Source organism: Chlamydotis macqueenii, chromosome 2, assembly GCF_036417535.1.
Source record: "Chlamydotis macqueenii isolate bChlMac1 chromosome 2, bChlMac1.mat, whole genome shotgun sequence".
Lineage (NCBI taxonomy): Eukaryota > Metazoa > Chordata > Aves > Otidiformes > Otididae > Chlamydotis > Chlamydotis macqueenii.
In genome coordinates, this window is record NC_141557.1 from 143148327 (window position 1) to 143167793 (window position 19467).

General features: G+C 39.5%; 1 protein-coding gene across 1 annotated transcript in view; it reads right to left on the reverse strand.

Moving 5' to 3' along the window:
• LRP12 (LDL receptor related protein 12) overlaps positions 1–19467 on the reverse strand; it is a 55664-nt gene that overhangs the window by 19827 nt on the left and 16370 nt on the right. The window contains exon 2 of the mRNA XM_086741154.1: positions 7014–7070. Coding sequence (XP_086597280.1) covers positions 7014–7070 — 57 coding nt within the window. The remainder of the gene's footprint in view (positions 1–7013; positions 7071–19467) is intronic.

Consider the following 19467-nt stretch of genomic DNA (forward strand, 5'->3'; position numbering starts at 1 on the left):
ACTGTAATTAGGACTGAAGACGTTTCACGGACTGAAGTGTAAAATAACGGTCAAAAAAACTGCTGAGAGGATAAGCTGTGCACATGGTTTTCTGGTGCATATGGGTTTTCTTGTAGACTTCTTACACGTACAACAGTTTCTTTATTCCTTTCTTCCTGAAATTTCTTCACTGCCTCACATTACAGAATATGACCATAAACTCCCTATGGGATGTTGACTGGTAAACAGAAGGAAGCCAATGAAAACTTTAGAGTACAAAATTCCACTTGCAAGTTAAAACAAGAAAATAACTGAGAAACCTATGAAAAAATTCTGTAGCAAGATCTGGAGAAGTAAAGCACCTGCGGTAACAGTGAACAACATGTCAAGGAAAAAAAGTCACTTCAGAAAAGCAGGGAGAGGGAGATTAGGGATTTATCTTCACAGTAATGCCAGGAGATTAGTTGAAAAGATAAAAGAATTAGCTTTCAATGTGAACCACAAGATGATAAGGTATGCATTATATTGGACATGGTAAGGACATGAATGCAGCTGGATAAATGATCTGAAGGTGCTTAAAACAGCTTACAGTAAAAAGAGAATAATGTTGTGATAAAGTCTAAACCATGAATAGGGAGGATAATTATTGCATTTTTAACTCTCAGGAGCCACTGAAAGTCTTATTTGGAGAACTCCAGGGGAAGGAGGCATGGGAATCTTTGCCTCCAGGTCAAGGTGGAAAGCTTTAATTTAAAACGCCCTTTGCTCTGCAACACAGACACACACTCAGTAGAAAGGAGTATTTTTTTAAAATTGCGGTGAACAAGTGTTTTCACCAGTATAAAGGTTCTTTAAAAAGGGAGGGGATGATAAGACTGGTTTTGCAGCTGTGACAATTATGGTACTACATACCCCAAAGACAGACCTGAAAATATTTCTCAATTTTTTGAGATTTTAAAGGCATGAACACTTGTTTTCTAGTGATAGCTTATATGCAACACTCCATTATTGCTCTTGGTAGAAAAAGCGTGCCCATGTATCAACAGCGTACCTGCAACTTGGCAGATATAATATACAGCAGAAGCATAAATACCAATGACCACAGAGGTTTGGGCTATTACAACATAATTTAGTAAGGTAGGTCATGCAGTCTTACAGCAGCAGCATGACAGGAAATCCACCATCAAGACAGTCATTTCATTTTAAATCCCTTCTCAGTAGCAACTATCCAAGAAAATCGCTAACTTGGTGTTGAAACCAAGCAAAAGTTGGATTATAAAGATCAAAGGACAGGTGGACTTAGGTTCTATTTTACAGAAACTCTGCTTAAAATTGTTCTGATGAATATAAAACTGTCCAGGTATGCTTGATAAAACAGATAATCTGCAAGTTCAAAAACATGTTTGGGAGACCCAGTTTGTTTCAAGGAACTCAAAAATCATCTAAATCCACTCCCATCTTTTATACTTGGGCCATACACCTAACATTTAAGATGTGGATACAAAGAACTGTACGGAAAACAGCACTGGTTCTGCCTACACGCCTTCTTCAGGTTTTTATCAACAGACTACTCCCAATCCCATTATCTCAAAACTCCAGTAAAGAATTTTCACTTTATATTAAAACAAAATTTTAAGAGTATATTTATTTTTTCCCCAGTTGGAAAGCTATCTTAGAAACACAGGACCATAAGAATGACTTTTACTAATCATTTTTATATATGTGTATATATATATACATATGTGTGTGTGTGTGTAATTTTTAAAAAATATTTTTCAATAGAAATCCTCATTGGATCTTCCTTCTCAGTAGTTAAACATCTGTCTACCAGCTGCTGTTATAGAATCATAGAATGGTTAGGGTTGGAAGGGACCTTCAAAGGTCATCTAGTCCAACCCCCCTGCAAGGAGCAGGGACATCCCCGACTAGATGAGGGTGCTCAGAGCCTCATCCAGCCTGGCCTTGAACGTTTCCAGGGATGGGGCATCAACCACCTCTCTGGGCAACCTGTTCCAGTGTTCTACAACTCGCATTGTAAAAAATTTTTTTCATAATATCCAATCTAAATCTACCTCCCTCTATTTTAAAACCATTACCCCTCGTCCAATCACAACAGGCCCTACTGAACAGCCTCTCCCCATCTTTCTTGTAGGCCCCCTTGAGGTACTGGAAGACCGCTATCAGGTCTCCCCAGAGCCTCCTCTTCTCCAGGCTGAACAGCCCCAACTCCCTCAGCCTGTCCTCATAGGAGAGGTGCTCCAGCCCTCTTATCTTCGTGGCCCTTCTGGACCTTCTCCAATTGGTCCATGTCCTTCTTGTGCTGGGGGCTCCAGAACTGGACACAGTACTCCAGGTGGGGTCTCACCAGGGCAGAGTAGAGGGGGAGAATCACCTCCCTCGAGCTGTTGGCCACGCTCCTCTTGATGCAGCCCAGGATGCGGTTGGCCTTTTGGGCCGCAAGGGCGCATTGCCTGCTCATGTTAAGCTTCTCATCCACCAGCACTCCCAAGTCCTTCTCCTCAGGGCTGCTCTCAATCCATTCTCTGCCCAACCTGTATTTGTGCCTGGGATTGCCCCAACCCATGTGCAAGACCTTGCACTTGGCCTGGTTGAACTTAATGAGGCATGGGCATGGGCCCACCTCTCCAGCCTGTCAAGGTCCCTCTGCATGGCATCGCTCCCTTCCAGCGTGTCGACGGCACCACACAGCTTGGTGTCATCGGCAAACTTGCTGAGGGTGCACTCTATCTCACTGTCCATGTCGCCGACAAAGATGTTGAACAGGGCCGGGCCCAACATGGACCCCTGAGGGACGCCACTCATGACCAGTCTCCACTTGGACATCGAGCCGTTGACGACCATGCTCTGAGTTCTGCCATCCAGCCAACTCCTTATCCACCGAGTGGTCCGTCCATCAAACCCATGCTTCTCAAGTTTAGAGAGAAGGATGCTGTGCAGGACAGCGTCAAATGCTTTGCACAAGTCCAGGTAGATGATATCCGTTGCTCGTCCCTTGTCCACTGATGCTGTCACCCCGTCATAGAAGGCCACCAAATTGGTCAGGCACCATCTGCCCTTGGTGAAGCCATGTTGGTTGTCAACAACCACCTCCTTGCTCTTTATGTGCCTTAGCATGGTTTCCAGGAGAATCTGCTTCATGACCTTACCAGGCGTAAAGGCCTGTATTTGCCCGTGTTTTCCTTGTTCCCCTTTTTAAAAATGGGGGTTATGTTCCCTCTTGTCCAGTCATTGGGGACCTCACCAGACCGCCATGACTTCTCAAACACAATGGCCAGTGGCTTGGCAACTTCATGCACCAGTTCCCTCAGGACCCGCAGATGGATCTCATCAGGTCCCATGGACTTGTGCACCTTCAAGTTCCTCAGATGTTCCCGAACTTGCTCTTCGAGTACAATGGGCAGTTCTTCATCCTCCCAGTCCCTGCTTGCGCCTTCCACAGCTTGGGTGGTGAGACAAGAGCCCTTATTGGTGAAGACTAAGGCAAAATGTCATTGAGAAACTCAGCCTTCTCCATGTCCCGGGTAACCAGGACACCAGTTTCCTTCTGGACGGGGCCTACATTCTCATTGGACTTTTTGTCCCCTACGTACCTATGCAAGCTTTTCTTGTTGCTTTTTATATCCCTGGCCAGATTCAATTCCGTCAGGGCTTTAGCCTTCCTCGCCCAATCCCCGGCCACTCACACAGCCTCTTTGTAGTCCTCCCAGGCTACCTGTCTCCACTTCCACCCCCTATAGGCTTCCTTCTTCACTTTCAGTTGGTTCAGGAGCCCCTTGCTCATCCACACAGGCCTCCTGGCCTTTTTGCCTGACTTGTTCTTCATCGGGATGCACCTCTGCTGAGCTTGGAGTAGGTGCTCCTTGAATGTGGACCAACTTTCCTGGGCCCCTCTTCCCTCCAGGGCCGCCTCCCATGGCACTTGGCCCATCAGGTCCCTGAAGAGGCCGAAGTCCGCCTTCCTGAAGTCTAGGGCAGAGAGCTTGCCGTGCAGTTTCCTCGCTGCACCATGGATCTTGAACTCCACCGTGTCGTGGTCGTTGCAGCCAGGGCTGTCCTTCAGTTTCACATCCCCCACCAGTCCCTCCCTGTTGGTGAGCACAAGGTCCAGCATGGCACCCCTTCTTGTCGGCTCCTCTATCGCCTGCAGGAGGAAGTTGTCATCCATGCATTCCAGGAACCTCCTGGACTGCCTGTGCCCTGCCGTGTTGTCTCTCCAACAGATGTCAGGGTGGTTGAAGTCCCCCATGAGGGCCAGGCCTTGTGACCGTGAGGCTGCTCCTATCTGGCTATAGAGCGCCTCATCTGCTCTATCCTCTTGGCTAGGCGGCCTGTAAAAGACCCCCACCATAACATCCCCTTGTCCATCCCCGTCCTCTGATCTTGACCCATAAGCTCTGTCAGCTCCTCCTCCATCCCCAGGCGGAGCTCCACGCACTCCAGCTGGTTGCTGATGTAGAGAGCTACACCGCCTCCTCATCTCCTCTTCCTATCCTTTCTAAAAAGCCTATACACCTCCATGTTGATGGTCCAGTCGTACGAGTTGTCCCACCATGTCTCCCACCATGTCCCACCATGTCAACAAGGTCGTAGCCCTGCTCGAGTGCACACATCTCCAGCTTCTCCTGTTTATTTCCCATGCTGCGTGCATTGGTATAGAGACACTTCAGCTGGGCCCCCGACAAAGCCGACTTGCTGGCTGGAGCGACAGGAGTTCTTTTGGACTGCAGTTTAAGTTCATTTGCGCGTACCTGAGATCCTTCCTCAGCTTCTGGACCCTCGGTGCTGGCACTGGCGCCATGCTGACAGCAGTGGGCTGAACTGTGCTCCCCCTCCCCAGCAACACTAGTTTAAAGCCCTCCGGACGAGCCTGGCAAGTCTTCGTCCAAGTACACTCTTCCCCTTCTCAGTTAGGTGCACACCATCCGCCCCTAGCAGCCCGGGCTTCTGAAAGCACACCCTGTGATCTAGATACCCAAAGCCCTGGCTGTAGCACCACTCCCTGAGCCACAAGTTAACCTGCCAGATACGTCTGGCCCTTTCAGGTCCCTGCCCTTCGACCAGGAGGATTGACGAGAATACCACTTGCGCCCCAGAGCCTTTGACTGTTGTACCCAGGGCCCTGAAATCCCTTTTGATGTTTCTCAGGCTGCTGCCGGCTGTGTCGCTGGCACCCACAGGAAACACCAGTAGTGGATAACAGTCCGTGGGCCGTATGAGGCTAGGTATTCTCTCTGCGACATCCCTGATACGAGCCCTCGGGAGACAGCACACCTCCCGAGAGAGCGCATCGGGTCGGCAGATGGGTGCCTCCGTACCTGTGGCACCACGCGTCTTTTTTTCTTGGTAGCACTAGTTATCATGCAAACCGGTCAGGCTACCTTGCATCTTATCTTACATAGAAAGTACATTGTGTTCTCCTCTTCTTGGCAATGCCTATTCAAGTATGCTAGCCAAAGTACTGACTAAAAACAGTGAAAAATTCCATTCACCTCTTGCCCAGCAGATGCTTTTCCTGCCTGTATTGCGACCTGTGACACAACTGTTGCAGTAAACAAAGGGGTGAAGGGTTGTTAAAACATATCCTGACAGCTGCACAGCTAGATTTTAGGCTGTGTATCTCGTACAATCCAATTCCAGCAACAATTGTTCCAACAGTGGCCAGTACCTGTGCTGTTATTTATTATTTACAGTGTGCCATAAAGGTACTATATATGGTACCTGGTGCATTACTACTGTTGAAAAGCAACAACATTCTTCATGATGCAGCACAAGAGTGGATAGCAAAGATCTTCTATAATTAGACTTTTGACAGTCTTTGAATGACAAACATTGGAAGGGGAAAAGAAGGTAGTACGGTATAACAGGGACCATTCACTGACCATACATTTATCCAAAAACTTAACTGTGTGCATAAGTAGCGATGTAATGTTTGAAGCGATACTGCAAGGATAACTACAGCGAGATGTGCAAGCTGCTGTCAAAAAGGACAAGTTTGCATTTTGACTCTTATTTTAGCAGAAGGCTATGAAAATCAGCCTGATTTCCAGGGATTAGTGGCAGCTTCCCTATGGAAAGAATCAGGCTGGTATTCTTCTGCTCACTGAAGACGACTGCTTGTTTCCTCATTTGCACATATTCTGAGTATCTGTATCATAAAAGACAACAAGCAGCTTAGCTGACACTACGCAACATTTAAGGAACAAAGACTATACAAGGGTATCACCTAATGCCTTCATGGACACACGATCACATCACTAACACAGAATAATCCCAACCGTGCCTGCTGCCCAGAAGAGGCCTGAGATCACAGAATAATAGAATGGTTAGAGTTGGAAGGGACCTTCAAAGGTCACCAAGCCCAACCCCCCTGCAAGGAGCAGGGACATCTCCAACCAGATCAGGTTGCTCAGAGCCTCATCCAACCTGGCCTTGAACGTTTCCAGGGATGATCAACTTACTGGAACAGACGTAGCAACCTTTGAGCAACGTGTGCTGCTTTTATACCCCATACTCCCCCAGCATCTCATCAGTTTCTCAGTTTCATGGGTTCTAAAATTCTTTTTCTTTTATATTAAGGAAACTGTGCAGTCAAGTGCACAGTAGTTTCAGTTACTGCTTCAATCTAATCAGGTGAAACACTTAACTCCTGGATTAATATTATTTGATAGTAGCAGTGTCCAAAATTACAATAAATTTCATTTCACAAAAAAAACTTTTCCGTGGAAAGAAAACATCAATTCAACTTAAACCAACTTTTCTCTTAGTTCAATGTTTGTATGGAAAAATAATTAAGCAGTCCACTTAGAAAGGCATAATCTGTTCATGAGCATGCAGGTATCAATTTTATCTTATGAGAATTTTTCCATGTTCCAGTTGCTTCATTCCTTATTACATGCTGCAAAAGGCAGTAATAATTTTTATAGCCAAATATCTCTTCATAAGATACCAGGTGGCTTTCAATATTTACTATTTAAGTCATGCATGAAATTTAAACATTACAAAAAATGACTTACCCGTTGACACTCCTGAAATATGCACATTTTCAGAATGTTCTGCAAGCGCACCATTTCCTAAAATTAAACATAATGAATAAGCTAATTTCCAGGATAAAATTTGTAAAAATTCTTCAGATACCCTTTCACAGAACAGAAAGAACAAAACTAAAGTTATTTTAATTAATATTAAACATTAAAGGTCCTACATTAATTTTATGATAAAACTTAGAGAAAACTAGAGAAAAGTTACTATACAATGAAAATAAAAACCAAGCATCATTACTGTACTAGGAGCAATTAAATATATTAAAAAGTTAAGGAATGAGAGACTGATAGTAGCAAAGAGTTTTGAGAAACTAAAGGTATTTTAGGTGGCAGATTTGGCATCAAATGTTATTTTCTTTTCAAGAAAGGTTTATTTCAATGCATCTTCCCTATCTCCTCCTGGATCAAGATTTGTAAGTAAATGTTATACAAATAAAGACATCTGGGGGAAGACATCCATCTATTTCATAATGAATTGCAGCTACACCCTTTCTCCAGAACAACGTTTCAGATATGGCCAGGAACTTGCTGCCTTCAAGAGTAACTCCCCATCTATGTTCATTAAAATTAAGTACACTTGCAAAGATGAATAATGACACCCACGCAGTCATCAAGAGTTAGAGACAAAAAAGCTATTCCTCTGAATCTCACACTACTTTGTAGTTCTCTAAAGTAAAAGAAGCCTGCTACAGCAAATACATTTGCTGATGCGTGACAGCCCTGTTACATGACAGGACAGATCAAGTTGTATTTGTGCACATTTCCCCCACTGAACAGCTCTCATTCTCCTTCATTCAATCTCTTTTCTTTTAACCTTTACAACAAATTTTTAATAAAATCTTTCAGGTGTTTTTGGAGGATAGCACTACTTTCATAAATAAGCTGCTTTGAATAATCAGCAGTCAATCTAAAATTTAAAAGAGTATCACTAAGCAAATTTTAAAACCACAACTCCTTATCACTCTTAAGTTTTGTAATACTGAAGATTTGCCATGTCACACAGATTTTCATACATGTGAAAACAGTTGCTCTACCAGCCCTGCAATGTATGACATGTATGATATGCTTTGGTAACAAGAACCTTAAATACATGAAGAAAACTCAAACTCGTTTTATATCAAGCTTAAAGACTGAGTTGACTTAGATCATACACACTTAAGCAAGAATCTGAATGCTCCTCCATGGCAGTAGTTACAAATAAAGTATTTCAGAAATTGCTACCAGAGCCGACACCAGATGAACAAAGACATAATTTTTTTACTTCCTAAAGACACAATGCAGTTAGAAACCTGATGATCAGAATTTGTAGAAAAATATCAAGTCTGTTTTTTCTTAAAAACAAACACAAAAAAACCCCCCACACCTAAATTCTTGGGCTCTTAAAAGTTATGTTGCCCCCCCATTCCATTCTTAATGTACTAATCTTGCTGCATATATTTACAGACCGAGTTGCTTTGTCTCAATTTTTTTTAAATTCCACAGTGTAACAATTCCCTTCAATGTTCAAAAGACAGAAGTATTTTAAAACAAAAACTATTTTCCAATTAAACTATTTTCAAAACTAAAATATCTTAAGTTTTAAAAAGCTATTCTCCAAATAATGTCTCCATTTTGCATATAAATTGATGTGCTAAGGAATGTTTGCCACTGATTTCATGTCTTTGGTAACACTTAGCTCTAAATTTACAAAATAAACACCATCTTTACTGTGAAGTTATTCAATCTGTAACTGATTCCACAGAAGTACATTTCTGATTGTCTTTGTTTCTATTGTTTCCCTCAACATAAGGAAAACATTAACACATTTAAAGATCTCTTGCTTTAAGCTAAAAATCTCGTACTGCTATTTCATCTTTCAATTACAGTGGGGATCACTCACCGCTTCTGTGTTTTCAAAAAGGGGTTATTAGCACATACAACTCTATCTGTAGTTGTTATTGAACACTGAAAATGAACAACATGAAAAAAAAATCAAACATGTAGAAATATGGAAAGCCCCAAAATAATTATGTTGAAGACAGTCAATATCTGGGCACTTCACTGATAGCCCCAGAAGCTGAATTACAGCCAAGCTGCCTATACATAAAGATCAGGAAAATAAAAATCCCAGAATTTTAGTGATATCAGTTCTGACAGAAATACAATAACAAAACATGAAAATACTGACATAACACTGAAGTGATTAAAATCAATATATATTGAAAAATTGACAAAAATGATAAATCAGTAATAACAGGCAGCACACTAAAATGGGAACTCATATCCAAATCCTATACACATTACAGTTAATGGTTTAAATTAAGAAGAAAAGTTAAGTCAATATCCAAAATGGAACAATTTAACATTTTCCATTTAAATATGCTTTATGATCTAACAATTAATCTCTTGACATTAAGCGATGTCACATTTATTGTCAAACTAACTTCAGCGATTACTCAAAAGCAGCATTAATGTGTGATGATGAAGCCTCAACTCAGATCCAAGTACTATAATATCAAAATAAGGTGGTTTTTTTAAAAATACTTCCTTCCCAATAATTCATTACATGAAAGATGAATCTTAGAAACCCCTCAAATTATTACTTCCTTTTTTATTGGAAACTGCCACTGAAATATAGCATGTTCAGATGCCATTTAAGCATTACTAACTGCCGATACCTTTACAAAATTTTCAGGCAATGATCCTTATAAGATCTCAATAATTATGTCACATGGTCCATATAAACTGAGCCCACTAGAATATCAATGTATCTGATAACAGATCAGTAATTTCCATTAAGATATGGGAATATAATTATCTTTGAAATTCCTGTTAGGTTACCTATTTAATACAGCGGAGTGGGAGTATATTACAAAAAAAATTTCTCAGGTCATCAGTGAACGTTCATATTTCTTGATGTTTTAAAGAAATATTTACTGTTCATTCCCATTTGAACCTGAAGTTTAAAACTGAAACAAGTGCCACCTAAGAAAACTTGACACAAAGTTTGCCAGCATCAGTTACAGGAGCTGGTGAAGTACGTATGACAGCACAGTGCTGAAGACACACACTGAGAAGCTCCTGCACAAATCCACTCTGCCTTGGAGAAATCAAGTTTGTTTTTCAAAAACTGACATCTTCCATCACGTTCTCTTTTTTTGGGCAACTTCTTTGGAAAAAAAAACAAAAACCAAAACAAACAAACAAAAAAACCAGACTCTTTTATAACCAGGATTATACTCATCTCCTTCATGTCCTTTTACAAGTACTTATGACAAACGGACCACTTAAAATAAGTGGTATTAAACAGAAATGTATGCAACTTTCATCCTGCAGCTTAAAACATGATCAGCAACTGCATTTCAGTTAAAAAATTCAAGTGGACAAGGCTCAAGGTAAAACCAAGCATTAATTATGTTTTTACAAAGACTGAAAAACACCACCAGAAATCCCAACAAATCAAAACAGAATCTTTAGTCAACAGGATGCAAGATACATTAAACTACTGGTAACCTGTAAGTTAAACAAAAGTGTCGAAAGTACTTTTAATGGCTTTCTATTTAAGTGCATGAGTTTGTTGCCACTGCTGCTGGCAATATCTCTAAAGATTCCTTGACTGCAATTTAAAAAAAAAAAAAAAAAAAACCACCTATATTGTTATATTATATTGGTAATTAAATGAGCCAGACTCTTTATAGAGTGTGTTTACAGTATGGAACAATCTCCAATTTCTGAGATGCCTTTCTGTCTTGAGTAACTTAATCTCCTAAATGTTCAAAGTATGATTATAGTCAAAATTGGTCACTGACCCTGATGTACTCATCCATAAAATTTTATTTTCACAGCACAAAGCCAGACGCTTTGACATTCATTGTTTTTTTTCTATACCACTCAAATCTTCCAAGCTGAGATGCTGTCTTGTCTTAGTAGCAGACAGAAACAGACAACAAGTAGCTCCATGAACATGTGAATTAATTCCTTTCGATTTGTGTCTCACAGCTGACTGACCACACAAGCAGGCAAGACAACACTAGGTTTGCCTTCAGGTTCTCCAGCAGTTGGGGCATTTCTCCCCTATGAGTCTACATGAAATTACATTAAACAACCCCCACTTCACTCCGAAAAACCCAACATCCTCACATCACTTCCAAACACGCTAGTCAAAGAGCCATGAGCCCTATACTCCCATACAGAGTCTGGAGAGGAGAACAAAACTAGGCAGAAGACAAAAACCATAGCCTTGGAAGGCATATGACTCACTAACATCATCTGAGTTTCATCACAGATCGGAAAATAAACACAGGCCAGGGAAGTGGGACTGGCAAGAAGGAAAACGTGGCAGTAACAAACACTCCAACCAAACTGCAGAGGAAAACTGTAAGGGGAAAGTGTGGAAAAAGCAATGCTTTCATACTCAAAAAACACGATGTTTGGAAAAAAACATCTGCCAAGTTCTATATGTTTGAAACTCAGACAGTAGCAGTAATGCTCAAGCTAACCACAATGCAGTAGTCTTCATTTTAGGATGCTACCCCCCCTACATCCATCCTTCCCCATAGCTTACACAGCACAGCTTTGCTCTCAAAATGGGAAAAATACCAGACTCAAAGGTTTATCTGCATGTAACTTTAAAGCCTACAGTCCTGAAATGAGCTTGTTGTTTAAGTTTTACTCATATTCATAGAATCATAGAATTGTTTGGGATGGAAAAGACCTTCAAGATCATCGAGTCCCACCATTAACCTAACACTGCCAAGTCCACCACTAAATCATGTCCCTAAGTGCCACATCTACATGCCTTTTAAATACCTCCAGGGATGGTGACTCCACTACTTCCCTCTGCAGCCTATTCCAGGGTACTACTAGTACTAAAACTAGGAACACTAATGCACAGTGAAGCAATGAATATTGTAAAAGTGCACACAAAAGATTTTGCAGATGTGATTTTCTCCACCATGACCATAAAATAAAATTTTATAATTTCAGTTTGGAAGAATATCATGTATCTTGGAACTCATTTAAATCCAGATTGTGTTTTACAGAGAAATTAACTTGACTGTTGAAATAATATATATGTGTATATATCTATCTATCTATCTATATATCCATAGTGGCAAACACCACATTGAAGTTACCTTTATTTTTGCTGTTAGACCAAGTATTTACCGTCCACAAAAAAAAGTCATGCACACTTATTTCCATTGAAGCTAAGCTCTTCTATATCAAGACGAAGCCTCTGTGATTAGCTTTAACAGTCAAATTACAACCCCTCTATAAAAAGAACTGTATTAATTGAGGAACTCTGTAACTGAACAGAGCTTTTTCTAAACTACCTTGATTTAAAAGTACTGTGGTGCATAATGCTACATAAGTAGACTGGACAGGATATTTCTCTTGAAACACAACTATCAGAGACAAGAGATCAATGCCACTTCCTGTATATCACATGTTTCCAAGCACCCTTCATCATAGAACGTGTTCAACTTGCTTTACTTTAGAGAACATACTTCATGACCAAACTTCCTTTCTTCACGCTACTCCCAAAACTCCTGCCCACTCTATACTTTACAAAGAATAAGCTTAACTTGTTTTACACTGCCTTGGCATTAGTCTTCACCAAGCGTGGATGATGCCACTAAAATAAGAATTTTACTATATACTTCCATGAACAAATTGGTGCTGCCTTACACACCACCCCACTAAAAAGCCACTTCACAATGGACCTATGATGCCCTAGTCCAAAAATAGCATTCTTGATCTACAGATATGGAAGCTGGAAACATCCATGATGGCTCTGTAACATTCCAGCATGCTTCTTGGAAACGACCTCCTTTGCGAGTATGTTTTGTGACAGTCTCCGCCAGTGGCCATCCCACCCCCTCACTTCCTGCAAATACCCAAGCACAGTTGTGCAGAAACCAGCTCCACCTGAAGGCACCGTGTGTCAGGCTGAAGTGCAGTCACGTTCCTCTGCTGAGTCTGTGGGAGAAACGTGCAAAGGCTAACTGCCTACACATCATACCTAGGGTTAATTTAAGGTTAAGATGCTACAGCTCAGAGCAGAGCACGTGGGAGACCAACAGAAAAACAAGTACTACCACACTCCTCCAGATATACTAGATGAACTTTAAAGGTTCCAGATCAAATGATCCTATGATAAAAACATTTGTTTGGTATGTAACTGAATACTATATATACTATACAAAAATACTATATTGAATTATTTACATGTAGGTAACATGCAGGTAATGAGCTAAAAAAAATTAGGTAGCATCCTCCTCAGTCTTCTGGCTCACTGCTTACAGCCTCCTCATCTCCTGAACACTTTGCATCTGTATTTGCTAAACCACTGTGCATTTACAATCAAATGCATTAGCTGCAAGGATTTAATGCTGTAACAACAGCAAAGAGCCACATATCGATAGGTATATGGCCATACTGCTGCCAAACTCCCCTGTACTGCAGGAGTAGTACACAGTAAACTGAGATTATGCAACTGAGAAAAATCCCACTTTTTATAAACTCAAATTAATACGAGGCTACAAAAGGGACCAGATTTATCTTTTCATCTTTTGCAACCTAGAACAGTCTCTTGAGAATACAGTTTCTCCTGTACTTCTCTTGTATATGTGCAAAACCTGTTCTCCTACCACTGCTAAACTGTATTACCAAAATTCATACTTTGTCTTCCTCATAAGACAGGAACAGAGCTACGTGCACAATTTAAACATTACGAGTAACAAGGAACTGAAAGTGGAGCAAATAGAAAAGGAAAAAAAAAAAATGAAAAGCAGTCTAAGCATTTGAAGCGTACCTTCCCGGAACAGTTCACGAAATAAAAAGTATTATTGCTACAGGGAATGCTTGAAATGAAGGTGTGGCAAAGCTCAGAGTACACAGTTCCCCAAAGTGAGACAACATTTGTTACGTCTCTACATTCAGCAAACAAGGCAAAGCAGCAGTGTCATTCCCAGATTCCTAAGAAATCCAGTCACAGCCTTTACAGGTGACACCATTTTATTATTTCCTGCTTTCTGACGGCTTAGTTTGCAATCACTGCATCATTAGAGATATGCATGAAAAAACCAACACGTTGGTGCACAAATACATGTTTGGATTAACTACTCAAGACAAGATTCATGATCCATAGTCATCTCTTATTTTCAAGTCTTTTTTTCTCTTTTTTATATAGTGCATTGCATCTTTGACCAGAAGTTCTTGTCCTACATCCAACTGCTGCTTGCTTCCTTGACAAGGGGCAACACATGCTTTTGCGTAAGTTCACGTATTTCATGACAACAGGCAATTAAAAAAGCATCATGAGAAGTGATAGTAATGACTTTTAGGCATCAACTGATCAATACTCTCCAGTTTAGCTGAAGAATCTCTGCAAGAGTTCTTAACAAGTGTTACATTACTTATTTTTAAACCAACAGTTTGGTGTTAACTAGCTATGTGTAGTTACTTTCCGTTTTTCCTTAAGGTTAGGTACTGAAATCACAGGAATTTCAGGTGGTCATTTGTAAAACCACATTAAGCTGTGCGGCAAGATGTAAATTCTCCTTCAGATAAGGGAAGGATTAAACAACCATTTATTTTAATATAAAATTACACATGCAATAGACAGAAACACTGAGAGAAAGCCTTACTTCTGTGCAGACATCAGTCAATTCTCTACTAAAGGCAAGCTGAGCAAGACAGTGACAAGATTTATTCCAAACCCCTATAACAGAACATCTGCTACAAAGAAGATACAGTAAATATATCTAAAATTTCAAAGAGTGAAAGTGAATGTTCACGCGAAATGAGAAAGCGTTGTATTCTCAAATACTGCAATGGCATAATTAATTTCCTTAATTAAGAAAAGAATAAAAATGACTAACAGATGAAACTATACTGAAATAGTGGCTTATTTAAATGTGTTTATGATACAAAAGCAGGAAATAAGCACATAAAATTTCACTGTAAAAAACAGATAAAGCACAGAATTTGTTTACAATACTCAATGCTGTTATTTTATGTAGCATCATTTTTATTTTAGACCAACTGTGATGCAGTTTTATTTAGAAAACTACGACAAGAACTAGAAAATCAATACTGCAATGGAATTGCTTTATGTAGGTTTTACATTTTTACTTTTTACAACAACCAATATCTACCACTTTGTGCTTAGAAAATTTTTTCTTGAGTGTAAAGCAACGGGCACAGTGCTGCCAGAAGCCTGCACTGTATACTGAAAACCTGTTGTCCAACATTGCATTTTCGCATCACCCTCTCACTCTCAATTCTCATTCACCCTCCCTCATGGAGGGACTTTAAATGACCCATAGCTGCATGATACTTTTGAAAAACAGGTCTTTGTTAACCTTTTAGTGAATAAAACACAGCCACAAAGTTTCCAAATCTACATTCACTGTACTGAGTCTAAACCCAAAGTTAATCAGTACTTGAGTGAACAATAGCGCATACCTTTATTCCTACAATCTTGATAACATTGACTTAAAAATCTTAAAAAAAAAATATTCTACTACTTTTACATTCTTTAGCACTGTCACATTATTCCCTCCATCAAAAAAGGTCGGCATTTGTTCTTCAAAAATTGACTATTAAAACAGGTACTCTAAAAATAGACGTTTAACACATAAACAAACACTTAGAATTGTAAGAATATATAATGATCAGGTCACAACAGATCTATTCACTTTTCCGCCAAAATATAAAATGCCCTTTATTCCTGATAATTTTATGATGCTAACTCTCCGCAGTCATTTAGTGTGAGCAACTTAAGTTCTCATTCTGGATTCATTAAGCACTGCATAATTATTCACTAATATTACACCAATTATGAATGCTGCTGCAACACACAAAAAGTTTACAAAATTCCATATAAACCATAAAAGATGCTAGCATAATGCAAATTTGACACAGATGCTGCCAGTCAGATGAAACACAGCCCTCAGCACCATTGGTACACATCAAGTAAATGTTTGGAAGATGCTGCAGTCTACAACATGAGCTCTCGCATTCCTGCTCTATAGGTGTGGCCTCTCAGTCACTTTCCACTCTTCCTTGTCCCTTCTAGAGGAAGGGATAGCTCTTCCTTATTGACAATCAAACATACAGAGCAACCAGCAGTTCTGTACTTGGCTGTGTTTAAGGCAGTAAAAACCTTTTCTCTGGGTGTATGTGCAGGAGAGACGCTCAAAAGAGAGAGAACAGGAAACAGATCTTTGCACACCAAACTGGGAAGATAATCCAAGGCTATTTTAACCTAGGTTGTAAAACAGAAGCTAGAGTAGTAACTATAGCAACTCTGATTTAATGCTGCAAGTGGAAAAAAAAACAAAAAAACAAACCACAACATCTGGACACATCTGTAAATCCCACAAGACAATTTTTAATTGAGTATATTGTCATTAAAATACAAAAAAAAACCCCTTAAATGAATAACTAAACCATCTTTACTTAAGAGAAGGATTTTTGTGTGAAAGTTTCAGAAAAAAACTTAAAACTTCTCAGCTACAGTTAGAAAAGGTGTGGACAGAAAAGAACCTGGTTTTTTTTTTCATTCTCACTCAAAAATTCCACAAACTATTTATAGACAGCTCTAATATACTTGGCAGCAAGCAGTGGAAATTGGAAATCTAGCAGAGACACTGGCTCAGCTTCAACAAGATTCCTGATTTTAAGCACATAAGTAGTTCTATTCATGTCAAACCCTATACTTCTGCCCAGCCAGCTATAAAGGAAGTTACTTGACTGGCCACTGTCTGCAAGTCGTATGTGTTCCCAGGTGGTAATCTAGTGCAGCATTTCAGATTAGACAGAGTAGAAAAAAGATTACTAAAACCAATTAAACAGTTCAAACAGTGAATACAGTCTTCTAAATTACAGTGAAATCTCATGTAAGTTTAAAAAAAAAAAAAAGATAAGGAAATCAGAAGAAAAAAGGAACAGACTAGAAGCTGAAGTGGGGCAGAGAGGAAGAGAGACTATACTGCCTACCCACCCTTAAATTAACTGTCTCCTTTATCAGGTTTAGGTGCCTATTCTTAACAGATTAGATCCTATCATGAATGCAAACCTAACAATTTGCCCTCCTATTTGAAAACATTCCACTGCTGTATTAGTTACAAACTTAGAAAAAGCCAAAGTTTCCAGCTATTTTAAATGGCTATGTTTAAAACAATAAAACTCAATTACTTTAACAAAGGACTCTTCAGAGCCTTTGTACATGTTCAACTGCAGTAACTATTCTTTTCTTCTGAAATTACATTTCAGATACTAAAAGTATTTCACATTTGAGAAGTGCCAGACTAGGGGAAAATTTCGATGTGTGGGCTGCTCAGTGCTCACACAGTAGGGGGAAGAGCATTTCAGATTTGATTCATACTCTCCACATGCTTCGTACTTTTATCTACTACAGTTTCTTTAAATCACTGTTACAGTAAAACACCTAGTTTTGGGTTTGCTTCATGCAAGTTTAGATTTATTTCCATCCTAATTTTTTATAACTGGATAAACAAATAGCAGTAGGCAATAATCTATATACAGTTGGTATATTGTATTAGGGGGGAAAAAAAAAAGAAAAAAAAAACCCACAAACAAAACCAACCAACAAACATCTACAGCCAACCAGAAGGTTTCGGGCCTCTATCAGAAGTTAGATGGTAAAAGTAAGGCTTCAGGTCACATATTCTTAAGATATAATACTGCTGGTTATCCTGTTTTCTTCAAATGATTTTATTCCATTTAGTCTTGAAAATGTGCTAACAGAAGAGACAAAATCATTATTCATAAAGTAATAACAGCAGCCATCAGAAATCTATTATAAGTTTGCAGAAATTAAAGTATTATCTGCTATTACCTCATGAGTCCCTACCAGGAACCCTCAAAACATCCAAGCTTCTAGTTCCAGATGACAGCATGACTCAGACTTACAACTGATTTTTCTCCAAAAGAGACTTAAGTAGTGTAGGAGTACTTGATATTGGGGGGTGGGGGATAATCACGAGGATTTCTGAAAAGGAAAAACACTGCTCCACTGCTGCACCTATATTATGGAGCCTACATCTCATGTGACCAACAAACAGAAGAGAAAAACACTAGTCACGTTAGCAGGTGTGGGGGGGGAAATCATCGTCCAGGATACATCCAGAGAATAATGGTCTCAAAATCCAGAAAGCTCATTGGATTAATAAAATAAAATCATGTGATCTATTTTAGTCTTTATTCAACAGATGGGCTAAAATGTTACAATCCAGGCAGAAATCACAGGAAATTTCATACTTCTTCTGACAGAAGGAAAAGCAGGAGATTGAGAAATCTAACCATAATTTACAGATTTGCTAGATTCTTTCTGGAACATTGGCCTGAGCAAACTAGGGAATACTGGAGCCAAGAGTATATACTCGCTGAGCTTCAACTCTGCCTTCAAGAAGGTAACAACACTAAATTAGAATTAACTGCAAAGCATCCCAGCTGCATTCACTGTAATGACATAACTGAATTGAATGCAAGTCTTACTGGAAAGGGTGGTGAAGCAGCAGTGTATTTACATGCACATTGTGCACATACATAAAATATAAAAATCATAAAAGCACAGCATGTTTATTGCATCTAGGAAAAATTCTCATTTGAAAAACAAAATTGTGTTTTCTTCCCTTCTTGCTGCTTATTACTAGAAATAAAACTTCGATTTTGACAACCTTTTATACTCTTTAATTTGTTTTGGTTTCTTTCTGATAGAATTAAAAAGCACTGCAGAGCTCTCAAGAAAGCTTGTTTTCTTTAATTTACAAAAAAAGTTCACAGAAACCGCAGACCTTGCAAATACTTGTGCAGACTTGTTTATGCAAAGTCTGGCAACCAGAGTTTTTAGACCCCTAGCACCTATTCAGACTGAAACTGAACCTACACAAAACGTCATGCTGCCTGTTCAACTATCTTCCAGTAACACAAGACAGAGTCTCTGTCCCTTATTAATGCTTCACTGAACTAATTAAAGTGTAGAAGTAACCTTGCACAGCATAACGAGCACGCCACCATTCATATGGAGTGCAACAACACAGTGAAAAGCACAGCCAAAGGAGGGAAGAACTAAGGCAACACACTTCTTGCCTGTGCCTTCAACATCTGTAAAACAAAGCTTTTTGTTAACATCATGCAAACACCCATGTGCAAAATTAATTTCTTTATTTATTATCAGTAATTTGATCTGTTCTAGTTACAGTAGACAGAAATGGAGATGTCACTGAGTTTTGAGGGAACCACATGTAGATGCTTCCATTCTCACTATTAAGAAGATATTCAATCCACATAGCTCTGTCTACTGTTATTTGTCAGCTTCAAAATCTCAATCACCACAATACCAAAGGCTATTAATTACTATATTTGCCTAAACTATGCTGTTCATTAAATATCTTCAGGACTTACAAAGAATAAGAGC